Raw genomic sequence first — 17,542 nt, 5'->3', positions numbered from 1 at the left:
AAGGTAACATGAAGAAAATTTTTCACAACTTAGCCACGGCCAAGAAAAGTGCATCCAACCTCGTAAAGTGGCAAACAAGATCTGGGGAGTTACACCACTGTATTATGGGATACCTACTTGCTACGAGCCAAGTTTGAGTCTATCAGCTGTAATAAACAGAGGATGGAGAAAATAAAAGTGTACTAGATTATTTAAAATTGTTAACCTGTGTAGTGGGCTGATCCATTCTGAATGTATTTCAGCAACAGCCTACAAGTTAGAGTAAGAAAGGTATAGTACAACTTAGTGAAAATAAAAATAGCAAAAGGATAGCTTCTAGGAAAAAAACTCAATATCTATCCATCCAAGTGTATAAATAAGCAGAACAGTTTACTACATACAAAGAAAGCAGCGAAGCAGAGCCTAAAGTTGGTTAAAATAGATGGGGATGGGAATAGCTCAGTGTCACCTGGAATGAGAAGAAAATAAACAAGGGCACATATGACCAGAAAAAAAAAAGAGGACAAGAAAAAGAAACCGCAGTGACTGGTATTGCCAGAAGTCTACATAAAAGATGACAAGAGATGCCAGTGTTACCACATAAAACTGAAGTCAGTATGGCTGGGATAACAAAGATACTGGTTAACGGCAAATTCACTCCTGGTTTTGTACAGTTGTCCCTCATGGATAGGGGCAACTTATAATGTTTGGCTTGTCTTTGGATTATTCACATTTAACATACAAGATATAAAAACTCCATGGGAATATATGGCTAGGCTTTTACAGATCTTCACTGACAAACAGCGTAGTAAGTATCTATGAACCTGGGCTGCTAACATGAGGACATGGAACATGGTGATCAAGAATAAATGGGCTGCAGGATAGAAAGACATATGCAAACAAGTTGGTATGACTTACTGTTCCTCAGCAAATCTCTGACCAGTCTAAAGTGCAAGTTTCTTGCAAAGATAAAAAGAGGGGTAGAAAGTTGTACAAAAAGGCAGAAAAGTTATTATGGAAAACATCACTATTAAGAGGAGGGTCTTTTAAGATAAAAGGTAAAAAGCCATATTACACAACACCTTTTCTTGGGTCCATCAGGTACTCAGTTCTCGCCTCCCATGGAGCATGGATAAAAGGACCAAATCAGAGTCTTTAACGAAGACATTAAGCTCGGTGGGTACAGTAAAAGATGGCAGAAGGGGCAGAAGAGGCAGAATAAGCCTAGAGAGGAACCTCTGGACACTGTAGGTATGATCTAAAAGGGTTTCCTTTATTTTAAAGCTTCTAATGCTGTATCAAGGGAATGGCAGTTCAGGAATGGGTTATATATTTGGAATGTGGAAGAATAAAGAATACAGAGCATGAGAGAGAGAGTGTAAACACTACTACAGAAAGTCTAAATGCATCAGGTGAACAACAATACAGCAAGACAGAAACATCCCAAATACTGGGCTATCTATGGTGTGGACTCACATGACTCTCTAAGCTAGCATGACAGGTCACAGCCGGAAAAATGCATGCACTTCGACATCTTATAGAGAAACAGATGTCACTATTTGAGTTGCTTCCCAAGGTACCCTGTCCAGCACAGTGACATGAAAGAAGGGAATGAAGTAGGACAACAGGATGAAGGACCCTGACCTTCTGTTTGCTTCAGAAAAGGGCAATGGTGATACGATAAAAGTACAAGGTACTCAAGTGAAATGTGGTAGAACTACACTGAAAAGGATGTAAACGGCAAGGAGACGGGAGTAAAACCAACAGCTCAAAGAAATGCAAATCAGCCTAGATGCAATACATATACTTTTTCATAGTGTGTGTGTGGTATCAGATGTCAGAATTTATCTGCTGAAAAGATAAAACAGCTTAGGTCTTTACAAAGGCTCGACTCCTGAAAGGGAAAGATAGAAAAAGAAGGGACAACTGTCTTAGGCATATCCAGAAGAAGTTTCCTTCTGCTACCTTCTTGTAATGTGACTTATCCACAATGTACCTTGCAAAAATCACAGAAAAAAAAAGCTTCTGCATGCGTGTGAGTACAATTCACATTACATTAGAAAAGCTCACCAGGCTCTGCTACACTTTGCTATGAAGGAAAGGCTAGTTTGCTTTTTATTTGTTCTATTTTGTATTACTTTATTGCCTTTTTATATTTTGAATACTGTGATTTGTTTTCTTTACCTTGTGTTTTACTTGTATTCTGCTTTTAACTGCATATTAAAACTTCAAAAGAGACCACAGCTGTCTCTTGTGAGTCAGGCAGAAATTCTTCCCCACCCACCTACCTGCTTACTACAGTATTCTTAAATACCACTGTCTTTCTAGTTGCCTGCCTCTTATGTTAATTTGACCATATATCTCATTTCCTCTCTGCTTTCACTGGCTTGTCATTATCATTTTGTGAAATCACTCCCCTTCAACTATTTAAATTTATTGGCCATCCTACTGTATTCCATAGTACCAGAATACAAAAGTGACCACCCCCTTTCAATCTATCTTGCTGCTTTAAAAATAGTGACGCTCCACTAAAACTCAAATTTTTTAGACGGGTAAAACTTAAGTTACCTACTTTCACATCTAACTTATCTAGTGCACACTGCAGTGTTTAGGATAAACCAATTTTTTCATCTTACATTTAAGCATCCCTATGACTAGCACTTGCTCCAATACCTGCTGGAAAGCACTAGGAAGCCTTAAACTGATACAAGCACTCAACTCTCCTTGTTAATAAGGAGAAATTAATCTTAGGCACTAAACAACCTATAATTGCAAAGTACCTTGCTAAGACAAGGGAACAAAGCTCCTGTACTTTACAAAAAAAGCACCAAACAAAGCATGTCCAAGGGTCAGCTTCCAGTGATTTCTCCTGTCCACCTGATGAATCTGGGCATACTGGGGCAATGCAGCAATTGCCTCATGTACACAGAAAACCCTCTCCTTCTACCACCCAACACTACAACCTGAGAGAGATGCACTTACATAGCCAAACTGGAAGCAAAGCGCTCTTCACCCAAAATTTTGCTAGACAGTCAAGAGGAGAAGGTTAACAGCCGCACTACACCTCAAGCAACACATAGCTCTTCTAAACCCATACCGCCAACACCTACACATAGCAACATTAAATCCACACATGCGGAGGCCCTTAAATGTAACCTTCCCAAGCAACAAGGACCTCCAAAGCTGAAATGCAAACACCAATCACAACCAAAGTGTCACATAGCTCACAACACCAGTGTGCCACCCAGCAACACCCCTAAGGCAAGACAACGTACCTAACACTTTTGTCATAGGTGACTCTATAGTCAGGCACACGGATGTCCCATTCAGCTGCCCGTCGGGTTCCAGGATCTGCCACAACGCATGCACTCAAGTCACTCCACAACAAGTACAAATATGACTCTGTCATTGTCCATGTTGGAGTGAATGACTTGAGACGTACCTACCTGGACTACATGAAGACCGACATGGAAGAGCTCTCTGATCATGTGGCCCAGGCAGATACGACCCTAACCCTGAGTAGCATCCTGCCTTCACCCAGAATACCACCACAATACAAGGACAAAATTATCGACTTCAACAATTGGCTAAGGTTCTGGTGTCATTCAAAGGGGATCCAGAATCTGTCTGCCTGGGACGACATGATCGGCAGACCACAATGCTTTGCCAGAGATGGTCTGCACCTGTCGCCCCTGGAATTCAGGTTACTGCCTAAGGCTCTTGCCACCCCTATTGTGCCTTTTTTAGGCAAAGTTCAAAGGACAATACCACCACCGTAACGGGTACAAGCATGCAAATTCTGAAGGTAATGCTACTCAATGCTAGAAGTATAAACCTCAAAATGCACACTCTCAAGGCACTCAAAAATGGAGAACATCGATATCTGTGCAGTAACTGAAACCTGGTTCAAGGCAACAGAGAGCAACCCTGCAATACCAGACTACAACTCTTCCCACACTTTTTGGCCACCAAACCAGGACCGAAACACTAAAGGTGGAGGAGTGTCCATATTCACTAAGGATAGTCACACCACCAGGCTAGTTGCCCAACACAATGCGTCTGAAATTCTCCAGGTGCAACTAACAGTAGGCAAGACTGCAATCCAAATTTTAGCTTGCTACAGATCCCAGCCATGCCCCAAGATTCTCACTACACCTTTCTAAACATACTGCAAAATATTAAGATACAACCAAACACCATAATACTGGGTGATTTCAACTACCCTGCCATTAACTGGGAAAACTACTCTTGTACCAATACCTTTGCCCAACGGTTCTTGGAATTCATAAATTCCAATGCCCTGGATAAACTAATCCATAGTCCCACCAGGGGCTCCAATATCCTAGACCTGGTCATTACCAACATGGGAAATTGATGCTCCACACCTATGGTCACCCCCTTGTTGGTCAGGTCTGACCATAAGCTAATCACCCTTAACATCCACATCCCACCCCCAGTAAGGAAATCTCCATAAAAAACATCTCCAAAGCCAACTTCATGCTACTCAAGTCAGAAGTGACAAACTTCATGACACAGATGGAAACTGAAAGTTCGACTGCTGAATCCTACACTAAGGCACTGTACGAGCACATCCACTCATGCATGAATCATGTCATCCCAAATAGAACCTAGATGCTCTCCTCGAAAAAAAGGAAGCCAGTCTAGTGGTCCCCTACCATAAACAAACTTTACAACAAAAGGAAGAAACTGTTGCAGAAAAGAGGAAAATTCCAGAATGCAAAAAACTCCCTTACCAGCCTCAGTAAGAAGCTGGGATCCCTCAAAATCCTTCAAAGCTAAGTTATGAAAATAAAATTGCCAAAGATTCCAAAGACAACCACAAGGCATTCTATAACTGATCTGCTCTGAGCTACAACAGAATGGCATTAAATATACTGTTTCCAAGGATATTGCCACTATCCTGGTAGAACAATTCAGTGCCAACTTCACCCACCTCTCAGCCCCCTAAACGGCCCATCTCAACACAGGAGGATTGCCAAATTCCGGTAGTAAAGGCCAAACAGGTAAAAATCGCACTCTCCAAAGCTAAGAATACAGCATCCATGGGATCAGATGACATCCCAGGCTGTGTATTACATGAACTACAAAATAAACTGGCACCTCACCTAAGTGTCATGTTTAATCATAGCCTCACTTCAGGCTTCATGCCCACTGAGTGCCGCACAGCTGCAGTTATCCCATTCCACAAGGGGGGATCCACCTTGGATCCCAGGAACTACCGCCCCATCAGTCAGACGAGCCTGATCTGCAAGGCCATGGAACGTATTATCATGGAATTTATAAACAAAGACATTGGCAACCTTCAAACACTGGACCCCACCCAGTTTGGGTTTGTGAAGGGCCAATCTTGCCTCCTGAACCGGAATGACTTCTTCGAATCAGTCTCCAGAGCCGTGGACGAGAATAAGGCAGTCCACACAGCCTCTCTGGACCTCGCCAAGGCCTTTCATACCATCCCCCACTCTGGAATCATAAGACAGACTTACTAAGCTGGGCATTAATCCCTACATAACTCGATGGGTTGCCAATCGGTTTACTGACAGAACCCACACTGTTAAAGTAGCAGACTCCAAATCCAGCTCCAGACATGTGACAAGTGGAGTACCTCAGGGTTCAGTCCTGGGACTGCTCTTGTTTGGCATCTACTTCTCTGAAGTACAGGCAAACACTAAGGGACTCCAGCTAACAAAGCTCGCAGATGACTGCAAATTGGGAGCCATTATTAAATCCCCAAATTATGTGGATACTCTACAAAAGGGCCTTACAGAAACAGATGCTTGGTGCCAGAGCCATAGGCTCAAGTTCAATGCCAAGAAATGTATAGATACCCCCTTTGGGAAAAAAACATGTACCTGTGAATTACCACATAGGTGGCAGTACACTAAACACTGAAAGGGTGATGAGACTTTGGGACACAGGTGGACAGTGGTCTCAGCTTCGATAACCACATCGCCATAACAGTCAGGAAATCCTTCTACACGGCACACCTCATCACTAAGGGCTTTTCATCCAGAAAAAATGAGGTCATTGTCCCACTGTACTCATCCCTCATTAGACCCATTATAGAACACAACGCCCCATTTGGTATGTACCTCTCAAGACATCTGCAACAACTGGAAAGGCCACAGAAATACCTCACTAACAGAATCAAAGGCCTAAAGCAGATGCCCTATGCTGAACGTCTTAAAAAATTCCAGCTATATTCTGTCGCATATCGTCTACTCAGAGACTATCTCTGCTTAACATACAATGCCATGTCAAACCCAGAGCTGATGGACATGCTACACTTAAAGAAATCCCAATCCCTCAGAGCCACACACTCCAGGGATCTAAACCTTGTCATCACAAACAAAACATGCTGGAGGGATAGGTTCCTGACCCAGAGACTACCCAGGCTCTGGAAATAGACTGCCCCATACATGTCAAGCAGGGCACCTCTTTGGCCCTCTTCAAAAGGAACCTTGACTATTGGATGGGAGAAAGGAAATTCACCCCGGGGATCATGCCAGTCACCCTGCTAGACAGGGGTCCAGGGAAGTAAATAGTTTGGGAAGAAATAGCCAGGGAATTGTTATGGTTAGGCTTGTATAGGCCCTAGGGCAGATAGCCTAGTACCAACCTATGAACCTATATACATATCAAAACTATGCACTACATATAGTCTCACAAAATTCATGAATTAGTATACATCTATGTGGCCTGTGCAACTGCGAAATAAAATACTGTTAGTGTTATTTTACCTACACATTACTATGGAGCTTTCTTCCTTGGATCTCTGCTGAAAATGGAGCTTGTCTGCCTAGACATAACCAGGTCAACAAGGCTACATAAACACAACACACTAATGAGAATATCTCGAAAATGAAAACATTTCTGCAGTACATACAGAATTTACAGCTTTCTGGTATTCTAGTCTCAGAAGTAGTGTCTGCAACATACTGAACCAATGACACACTGTAGTATTCAACTCGGCTACCATTATCCCAGATTGCAATTTATGCCCTTCGAAACATCAAGTCTGAAGCATATAGAAAAAAGGAAAATGTTTGATGACCTACCTGTGCTGTTATCACCATTTCCAATAAGGAAAAACCCATCAGAAGTTGTTTTCCCTTTTATGTTCATTGAAAGATATACTTTGCTTGAAGCTCCATCAAACAATACTAAAACCAAACCATCCAATATATTATTTGGCCTCCCCAAAAGTTCCACAAATTCGAAGTTTTTTGACAACGCAGTACTGACTTCATTGATCAAAGCAATAGGCACATGAACGACTTCAGAAGAGTTGCAAAAATTATTTTTTCCTGGAGAAGGCCTGCCAACTTGGAATTCCCACTCTGTGTCCAAATTCGGACACCGTTCCATAGACTCATCATCTGCCCAAAAAAAAGGGTCCTCTAAAAATGCTTCTTTCCATGATGTCAGACTAGTCAACAGACCATATGCTGTGTCAGTCTTTTTTGACTTGTATACTAGTGCATCAATGAGCCCTTTACGTGTAACCTTCATGTCCAGATATGGGCTTTCTCCATGATAGACAGCAATAGCATCAGGACCATTCTGAATGGTATTATTTGGAAGGATGATATCTGGACGGGGCAACACAGATGACGACCCCATGAGAAAAAATCCTTCATTATTAGTCCTATACCCAGTTAGATTAACCACCATGTAAGCCCTATTGTTATTACCATTATAAAAGACAACAGCAAAACTGTCTAAACTGACATTTTGCCGACTAGTGTGATAAAGTTCCAAAAACTCAGAAGTGTCTATTCCTGGATTATCTGCATTGACTTCATTAATAATAAGCATTTTTTCTGTTGTAGTTGAGACAGTTCTTCTGGTGCTAGTATTCTTAGCAATGCTCTGTGTGGCTGACCGAAGAAGCAATAACCACATGATGCCAATTAATGCCACAGACTTCATTTTGAGTCCTGCGATGGAATGGAGGTCAAAAAAGTATAGAATATCCAGAGAAGGTGAAAAAGCTTACACATTAATGTCCATCAGGAGACAAAGAACAAAAACCTTTCCACTAGAAATAATGAAGCAAAGAAAAAAATGCTTGAACTTCTAGGCAAATCAAAGACTTGAAAAACAAAGTCTCAAAAACTGATCCATCATCATTCTTTGCTTTAGAATTGTAGAATCCATTTATACAACTTTAGTGACATATATGATGCAAAGTTAAAGGACACTGCAGCACTCTGCATCAAATTTAGAGATCCAGATTTGAAACTGACAAAAAGTATTCTTGTGTGCTACCTGCATAGAAAAGTAGCAAGTGTAGATCTCATCAGGAAAGCACAGTTTTAACTTTCTTTTCAGATGTACCCAGTGCAACTTCTAGAAGGGTGCCAATATGTACCTGGAAAAAAAAAAGTTTCCATTTAGTTAATGAGAAATATGTATATATACATACACTTGTATTAATAACATTATGTACTCATGTTCTTGTTAAGTTGGCTTGATATTAATACTGCCAAAAGCCTAATGATGTAATTTGCACTTTCACATGACTATATTCTTTGCATTCTACCATAACAAAGTTGACTGATAAAGGCCTTACTGGTCAGCTCAATTACTTATAAGTACTACAATAATCTCTGCAATGTGCATGTGTTAAGCCAAAGTGCTTTTCTTTTTTGCTCTTCACTTAAGTTCTGTGGGGGTAGGGTGCTGGTTGAGCCAGCTACGCTCGAAGTTTCAAAACTTTAAATTTCTTATGGTTGAGATCATAAGATCAAAGTTTTAAATTTCAAACGGTTTAAATGGAGATTGCTGTACAGCGCAGAACAGGAAATTTATAATTTTCCTCGCTGTAGTGCGATCTCGGAGTTGCTATAGATGTCCTTATTGCTACAATATTCTTTGCTTGTGGGATATCCTGCCAAGGACAGCCAAATGCCTGGGGAGTATATCAAACCTGTTACACTTTCCAGGCATCGTACGTCAGAAGCATATCTTGTGTGCAAGGCGCAAGGAACACATATGATGTACAGGCACCTAATCCTCAGAACTGAAGTGCCCCAGAAGAATCACAGCTACCCCTGAGGCCAGCAAACAACATCCAAGAGAGGAAGGAGGAGAAAAAGATGCAATAAGGACCTCTCAGCCAGAAGGAGGCAACAGAAAGAAAAGGGGGCAAGGTGAAGCGACAAGGTTGTGCAACGGTGAGAACTAGGACATGGCAGAATGGTTGACAAACTAACAGTTGAATATGCCAAGACAGAATTGAGTAACTCGTAAATAAGGACAGATTGTAGGAACACCCACAGAAAAAGGGTTCAGGTCATGCTTGAGACAAACAAAGTCTCTTCCGTTTAACCACACAGCATTTTCTAATAATGGGTTTTCTGGCCTCTTGCAAAACCAAAGGCAGGTCCTCAAAAAACGTGCATTTAAAAGGAAACAAAACCCGGTCTCCCAAGGAGTCAACTGAAGGGTTGGTAAGTGAGGGTCAATGAGAGATCCCCTGTCCTGTGTGAGTAGATCCATCTGGTGAGCCAATTTGTGATGACTGCCCCTGACCAGAAGAGATAGGAGGGGAACTAGTGCTGTCTGGACCAAAAGGGAGTCACCAGCAAGACTTTGTGCATATCCCACATGATCTTGTGCAAACTTTATTTTAGTAGAGGAAGAGGGGGATAGGCATACAGAAACATCTCCTTCCAAGAAGAAGACATGGCATCCACTTGGCACTCATGAACAGAACTGGGGAAGTAGTCTACTCAGAGGAGAGGTGAAAAGATCTGCTTGAACCTGCAACCAGATTGTGCTTTGAAGGAATGCAGGCTACCTGAAGGACTAAGTGACAGACCAGAAAAATCTCAAACCTAGAGAGTCAGTCAACAAAGGAAGTAAGATTTTTGTGCCCACTTGCTTGCTGTTGTACCACATTCAAGACAATGCCACAGATGAAACCTTGGGAGGACCTGGAACCCCAAGGAAGTGAAAAGACTGCCAACCTAAAAGTACAGCCTTCACCTCCTTGACATTGATATGGTCTACCAGTTGAGGAGACCAAAGACCCTGGACTTTCAGGTTGGTGTAGGTGGCTCCCTAACCATGACTGGAAGCATCCATGTGCAGCTCCAGAGTAATGAGAAGAACCTGAAAAGGTAGACCTGGATTCAGAGAAATGTGGTGAATCAACCAAAGATTGAGCTTAAGTCACAAGAGAAGAACCAGATACTCCAGCAGACGGCAATACTGGAGCCAAACTCTCTTGAGATACCACTGAAATTTCATGTGAAGTTTGGCTAATATAAATAGTGGAAGCCATGTATCCCAGAGCTCAGAGAAATTCCCCTGTGGGAAGGACTAAAAGTAACAGGAGGAAGAGGAGACTGGATATAAGCAGTCAGAGAGGACATTGGGAGGCGAGAAACAAGCCAGCTTTGGAATGGTCTGAATCCTGCAAAGCAAAGCACTACGCCCTCAATCGAAGTAAACACTGACTTTGAGACTGATGGTGAACCCCACAAGGTACAGAAACATAGTGAAGTGTAGATTCTGAATAAGGGGCTTAAAAGATCATCCAAATGAGGGAATATCTGAATTCACTGAAGTCTTCAGAAGGCTACCACTGGACCTAGAAATTTGGTAAAGGCCCCCAGAGCTGTAGAAAGTCCAAAAGGTAATGCAGAGAACTGATGAGTGGAGCATAGAAATGTAAAAACTACCTGAAGAGAGGGTTAATAGGAACATTGAGGTAAGCACCCTTTAAATCCTGAGATACCAGAAAGACTTGAGGAAGCAGAGTGAAATGTGTCTGAAAATCCCTGGGAAAGGTGTTGTGAAGACAGGTCTAGAATAGACCTCCAGAAACATTCTAGAATAAAAACCTGTTCCCTCCAAAAACAAGGTGACAGTTTGAATGGTTCCATGTTCTGCCACATGCTGTGAAACCAAAAGGAAATGAGGGCGCAGGCAAGGAGGAAGCTGAGAAAGGACAGAGAATGAGGGAAGGGACTGCCAAGCCATAAAATAAGTTGTATAATGGAGAGTATCTCAGGCATCTGTGATTATCTGTTGCCAAACAGGAAAAAAGAGTGGCCTGAGGGATAGAGTAATCTGACCAAGGGGAAGAGGAGTCTGCATGTCAGACAGAAGTAGAGTTGTCAGGAAAAGAGGGGTTTTGGCCCCTAGAACTCTCAGGCTTGTCTGGGAAAATTCACTCAGGAACTCTCTTGTTCTTAGCAGGCTGTCAAGGCTGCCTATAAAAAGGTGGTTTAGATGGCTAGTTTCTTGAACTCGGTGATAGGGGAAACAAAGATGTGCTTCAAGCCTTGCATAACCTTACCCTTACTCTGAAGAGTTTTGAACAATTCTGCAGCCGCAGCAGTCTCAAAGAGAGTCTTGATCTATAATGGAGAATCTGACAGTTTGCTTTTAATGTCTTTAGGCAAGGCCTGAAGGCACAACTAAAGGCACCTCCTCACTACAAATCAGATGCAGCTGCCTTACTGGATAAATAAGCAGCATCATAACCTCAATTAATGGAATGGGGAGCCATTTAACAGGCAGAACTCAAGAGAAAGGGTAGAAATCTTACTGCTTGAATCAGGCATATCAAAATCCCCTCAAGATGGGACAGAACAGCCAGGTCCATACCTAGTCATGTGGGTCTGATAATCAATGGCCCTGAAGGCCAAAGCAGCAGAAGTATACCTTTTCCCCCATACTTCTACATAACATAGCTGCCCATATCAGAAAGACAAGGCTTAGACAAGGATAACAGTTTGGATGGCTTATCTGTGAACCTGGAAACAGCAGCATCGAATGGGGGACTTTAAAAAGTACAGTTTTGTACCTACCATAAATGTAGATGTTCGAAGATCCACATTGCTGCAGTCCTTACATATGGGTAGTCCGCTGTCCTCGGTCAGCCCGAATACCAAAGTATTAGGCTGACGTCGGTCATGGGCGCTCAGAACTGACATCAGAGCGTCAGGGTATAAGAGCGCATGACCGACGTCATATCCTCAGTCGTTTCTTGCCCCAGATGTCAGAAGGCCCTAAAAGAAAGCCCACAGCCAAAAACAGAATACTTCCAAAAACAAAATATGTACAAATCACAGCTACCACCCAAACCATACAACCATTCCAAACTATAGAGGGAAGGAGGGAGGTTAATTGGACTGCAGCAATGTGGATCTTGAACATCTACATTTATGGTAGGTACAAAACTGTACTATGTTCTTCATCTCACATTGCTGCAGTCCTTACATATGGGTAGAATCCCAAAGCAGAGGTAAAGGGAGGTTGGCAAAATCATAAAGCATTAGGAGCTGCCAAAATGCCCTGTAATATTGCAGTGGCAAATCCAGCCCTAGATTTAGAATAAAGAGGAAGGTGGTAATGTTTAGAAAAAGTATGCACTGAACTCCAAGTAGCTGCTTCCAAAATATCTTTAGTAGCCACCCCCCTTAAAAAGGCTGTAGAGGTAGCAGTAGCCCTAGTGGAAGGAGGCCTGATTCCAGCCGGAATCTCCTTACCATGATGGGAATAACAGAAAGCAATGCAAAAACCAATCCACTTAGAAATAGTTTGTTTAGAAACAGGCTTTCCTGAGAACCCAAGGCAAAAGAAACAAACAACTGCTGAGACTGTCTGAACCCTTTAGTTCTGCTCAAATAATAACGCAACTGCCTGTGAATATCCAAAGTGTGCAAAATCTTCTCCCTTTATTTTGGGGATCTGCATAAAAAGTAGGCAAATGAATAGTTTGGTTCAAGGCCACACTAGAAACCACCTTAGGCATAAAAGTAGGATTAGTACGTAAAGATACCCTATCCTTATGAAAAATTAGGAAGGGTTCAACTGCCATAAGGGCCTGTAATTCAGAAACCCTTCTTGCAGACGTGATGGCCAACAAAAAGCAGTCTTCCAGGACAAAACTTCAATTGCAGTAGCTGCAGGCTCAAAAGGAGGTAAAGTAAGTTTTTCCAACACAAAATTGAGATCCCAGGCAGGAGTAGGAGCTCTACGTGGGGGTCTTATGTTCTTTGCCCCTCTAAGAAACTGCTTAAACAAAGGATGAGAGAACAAAGGAGGGTCACAGTCATAGTGAGAAGAAATGGCTGCAGCATGAACCTTTATAGAGGAGAAAGACAAACCCTTGTCTAATAAATCTGTAAGGTATTGAAGAGAAACACTTAAATCAGGCTTGGAAACATCAAAGTCCTTTGCTTTGCTCCAAACAAAAAACCTCCTCCATTTATCAGCGTAAACTTTCCTTGTACTAGGCCTTCTGGCCTCCAAAATAACATTCAAAACTTGTTGTGGAAGCTGAGACCCTCCAGGGTCTAGAACAGAATATGCCAGGCTGTTAGATGCAGGGACTGAATCCTGACATTGAGGAAATGATTGCCCTCCTGTGACAAAAGGTGCGGAATCGAAGGCAAAGGCCATGGAGGCTCCTGTACTAAACTTCTCAGCAGAGGGTACCAGTGCTGTCGAGGCCAATCTGGAGCTATCAGAATCATGGATGGCTTGTCTTGTCTGGCCTTCAAGAGTACCTTTGGGAGGAGAGGCAGAGGTGGAAAGGCATAGACGTGAAGATTGCTCCAACTGAAGGATAGAGCATCCACCTTCCAAGCTGTGGGATGAAACATTTTTGTGCAAAACTTTGGCAACTGGAAATTTAGTGGAGAAGCGAACAGATCTATGTCTGGAGTTCCCCATAACACTGTCAACCTTCGAAATACATGAGGATCCAATTTCCACTCGTGGGGATCCACTATCTGTCTGCTCAACACATCTGCTAAGGAGTTCTGTGCTCCTGGCAGAAACCTTGCCTGAAGATTGAGGTGTAAACAGAGCAGTCTCCCACAAAATCATCGCTTGTCTGCAAAGAGGGTACGAATGTGTTCCCCCTTGCTTGTTGATGTACCACATGACAGTTGTGTTGTCTGTTTGAATCAACACTTGCCCTGGGTGAAGTAAATCTTTGAAAGCCATCAATGCAAATTGGACTGCTAACATCTCCTTCAAGTTGATATGTAAATGTTGAAGTCTGGCAGGCCACATGTCTTGAACCCATTTTCCATTGAGGTGTGCTCCCCAAGCCTTGTCCGAGGCATCTGTCGTTAGAATCTGACTCACCTCTGGTCGGGTCACAGAGAGTCCCTTGTTTAGGTGACATTCCTGAGCCCACCACAAAAATTCCTTTTGAATGCAAGGTATTATTTGAATGACAGTGTCCAGATCTTGGCAGTGTTGTGTCCATACGTTCTTGAGATACCATTGGAGCTTCCTCATATGCAGTTTGGCATTGGGAAGCACCAGGATACAAGATGCCATGAACCCCAAGGCTTGAAGGACTGTCCTTGCAGTCAGCCTGGACCGTAGAGACAATTGATGGAAGTAAAGAGTAAGGTTCTTTTGCTTGTCCGGGGTCAAAAAGCCATCTGGGAAGCTGTATTCAGTCTCACACCCAGAAAGCACATTTCCTGAGAGGGTACTAGACTGGACTTTGTTTCGTTCACAGAATACCCTAGGCACCTTAACACTGCCATCACATACTGTAGATGATGAAGAAGTTCGTACTTGTCTTGAGCAAGAATCAGGCAATCGTCCAAATAAGGATAAATTTGTATTCCTCTCAACCTGAAGAAGGCTATCACTGGAGCCAGAACCTTTGTGAACACCCTGGGCAGTAGATAAGCCAAAGGGCAATGCAGAGAACTGATAATGTAAAGTCCCAGCCAAAACGCAGGTACCTCCTGCAACTGGGCCTGATAGGAACATGAAGATAAGCCTCTTTGAGATCCAGAGTTACCATCCAGTGATCTTTGCCCAACAGAGGTAAAAGCTGTTGCAACGTCAACATTTTGAACTTTGGAATGTCCAGGAATGTGTTGATGATAGATAAATCCAAAATCGGTCTCCACGTGTTCCCTTTCTTTGGTACTAGAAACAGGCGAGAATAAAATCCTAGGCCCAATTCTGACAGAGGGACCGGCTGTATGGCTCCCATTTGAAGAAGTAAAGAAATCTGCTTGTAAGCCTCTACCCTTTGTTGAGGAGGAACGTCTGGCATACCTTTGAAAGGAGGCAATGTATGGAAATAAAACTTGTAGCCTCGGTTTATAATGTCCAATACCCATTTGTCCTGGGTGACTAAAAGCCAGTTTTGCTTGAAGAGTGCTAACTTTCCTCCCAAAGGAGCTGCCAGGCAAGAAGAATCTGGCAGCTGAAAATGCAGGTCATTGGGCCTGTTTACGGAAGGACTGGCCCCTGCCCTCACCTGAAGATTGTGCAGGTGAACTCCATGTTCTAGGCCTGAAAGTACTCTGAGCTCTGCCCCTACCACGTCTAGATCTACCTCTAGACTGAGAATCAGAAGAAGGATACGTCCACCCCTTAGTAGGCCAATTCCTACTAAACTTTGGAGGCTGCACCTGCAAGAAGTCTTTAACAGTCTGCATAGACTTAGCCTTGTCTTCCATCTTTAAGACAGACTCCACAGGGGGACCAAATAAAACTTCAGACTGTAAAGGAGCATCCAAAATTCTAGTTTTAACCTGCTCTGACAAATTCTGATCCTTAAGCCAGGTGTGCCTGCGAAGAACTGAACCAGTGGCAGCCACCCTGGAAGAAGCCTGTAAAGCATCAAAACCACACTGCAAAGAATGCTTACCCACCTGTTCAGAGACATGTACCAAATCCTGTAATTCCTTACACTCAATGCCCTCTGCCAAAGCATCCACTTTAGATTTTAGTTGAGTAAGGAGGAAATTCTGATACTTCAACATATGAAACTGGCAATTCAAAGCCCTCATTGCTAAAGTAGAAGAGGTATACACCTTTTTACCCCATCTATCCAAAGCTCTAGCCTCTTTATCTATAGGAACTGGATTCTTTACAACAGAAGCCCTGACACCCTTAGGTCCCTGGCTAATAGTTTCTGGGTCTGCCCTAGGACTCTTATACAGATATTTATGAGCCTCAGGTACTCTGTAATACCTGTCCGGATTAACTGGCGCAGGAGGCAAAGAATCTGGATTAAGGGAAGCCTCAGAGAAAACATCTTGCACAACATCCAAAACAGGAGGTATAGCCAAGGGCCTATGTTGTGGTAAAACAAGAACTCCCTAAGCCTCTTCCGTGAATCAGAGAAATCCTGACCTTCCCATTTAAAATGCTCCCTCATAGAATGAAGTGTTTCTGAGAAGGAAAAATCTTCTGGAGGAGAAGCAGAAGGAGTGGAATCCTCTGCATCAGAATCAGAATAAGTAGGAAAATCCTGGATGTCTTCAGCCGAAGACTCTGAATCATCTGAGGCCTGTTCCAAACTCTCCACCTCTGGCTCCACTCTGGGCCTCTTATCAGGAGGGGGCATAGAACCTCTTATCAAAGTAATTAAATCTTCTGCCATTTTAAGCATGTGCTTTTTAGTCACAGAACCTGCAGAACTAGGACTGACACCAGGGAAAGGTAAACTAGCCCTGCCTTTGGAAGAAGCCTTAGAAACAGAAGGAGAAGGCCTAATCTCCTTGGGTAAGGAAGGGAGAACAGTAACCTGAGAGGCCCCCTCAGCCTGACCTGCCTCCTGAGAGGCCACATCTTGCAAAATCAAAGTCTCCTCCTGAGACTCAACTGAAACCTCGGCCGGATCCACAGATTCCCCGTAGTTCCTAAAGAGGCGTCCGGAACGGACGACTCATCCTGTCTGGGTTTTAAAGACTTGTCTTTGCGCTTCTTCGTGGTAGCGGGCGTCGGAGGATCCGACGGCATATTATAATTACACCGCTTCAAGACAAGCCTAGCACAATCTAACCTACGCTTGATGGTGCGCTTATTAAACTTAGCACAAAGCGACACCACCACGTCGTGCTCAGGTCCCAAACAAGGAATACAAAGAGAGTGATAATCCCTATGCGGTATCTGTTTCCCACAAGAAATACAATTATTCACTTTTTCTGACATCCGGAATTAACTGAGGCAAGAAAAAACAAAAATATTCCCCAACGGGGTACTTAGCCCAACTTGGATTCGGTCTGAAACTCAGAATACGAAAATTTCAGAACGCCGAACGGCACTTGCAACGCTGCTTCTGCATCGGACCATGCGGCAAAAAAGACTGAGGATATGACGTCGGTCATGCGCTCTTATACCCTGACGCTCTGATGTCAGTTCTGAGCGCCCATGACCGACGTCAGCCTAATACTTTGGTATTCGGGCCGACCGAGGACAGCGGACTACCCATATGTAAGGACTGCAGCAATGTGAGATGAAGAACATTATATGTTCCTCAGGAACTTTATAAAATTTCTCTGGCTTCTTAGGGGCTGGAGTTGAGAGTCAGGAGCCTGAGAGCTGCAGAAAAGGTATCCAATAGGGCACCTAAAATAGAACGGACTGCAGAATGTCAGGGCAAGACCATTTGCAAGAATTTATAGCATTTTTTTTTTTTTTTTAATCATTAGAAACCTGAAAACAGTTTCACTTAGTGTTCCATCATGCGAACCACTGTATCCCCAAAAGATAATTCTTCTAAAGGAGAATCAGAAGACAGTGACATCATCAG

At 43.0% G+C, this 17,542-nt stretch overlaps 1 protein-coding gene across 1 annotated transcript in view; it reads right to left on the bottom strand.

Moving 5' to 3' along the window:
* The window catches only part of LOC122816471, a gene marked incomplete in the record, with an annotated part of 540,921 nt that overhangs the window by 315,266 nt on the left and 208,113 nt on the right, over positions 1-17,542 (bottom strand). The window contains 1 exon segment of the mRNA XM_044089292.1: positions 7,059-8,374. Within this exon segment, the coding sequence (XP_043945227.1) occupies positions 7,059-7,932 (874 nt within the window).

The sequence above is a fragment of the Protopterus annectens genome, chromosome 12.part0 (assembly GCF_019279795.1).
Source record: "Protopterus annectens isolate FY-2018-M chromosome 12.part0, PAN1.0, whole genome shotgun sequence".
Classification (NCBI taxonomy): domain Eukaryota; kingdom Metazoa; phylum Chordata; order Ceratodontiformes; family Protopteridae; genus Protopterus; species Protopterus annectens.
The sequence above is the reverse complement of the archived record's forward strand: the minus strand, read 5'-3'. Positions and strand labels throughout refer to the sequence as shown.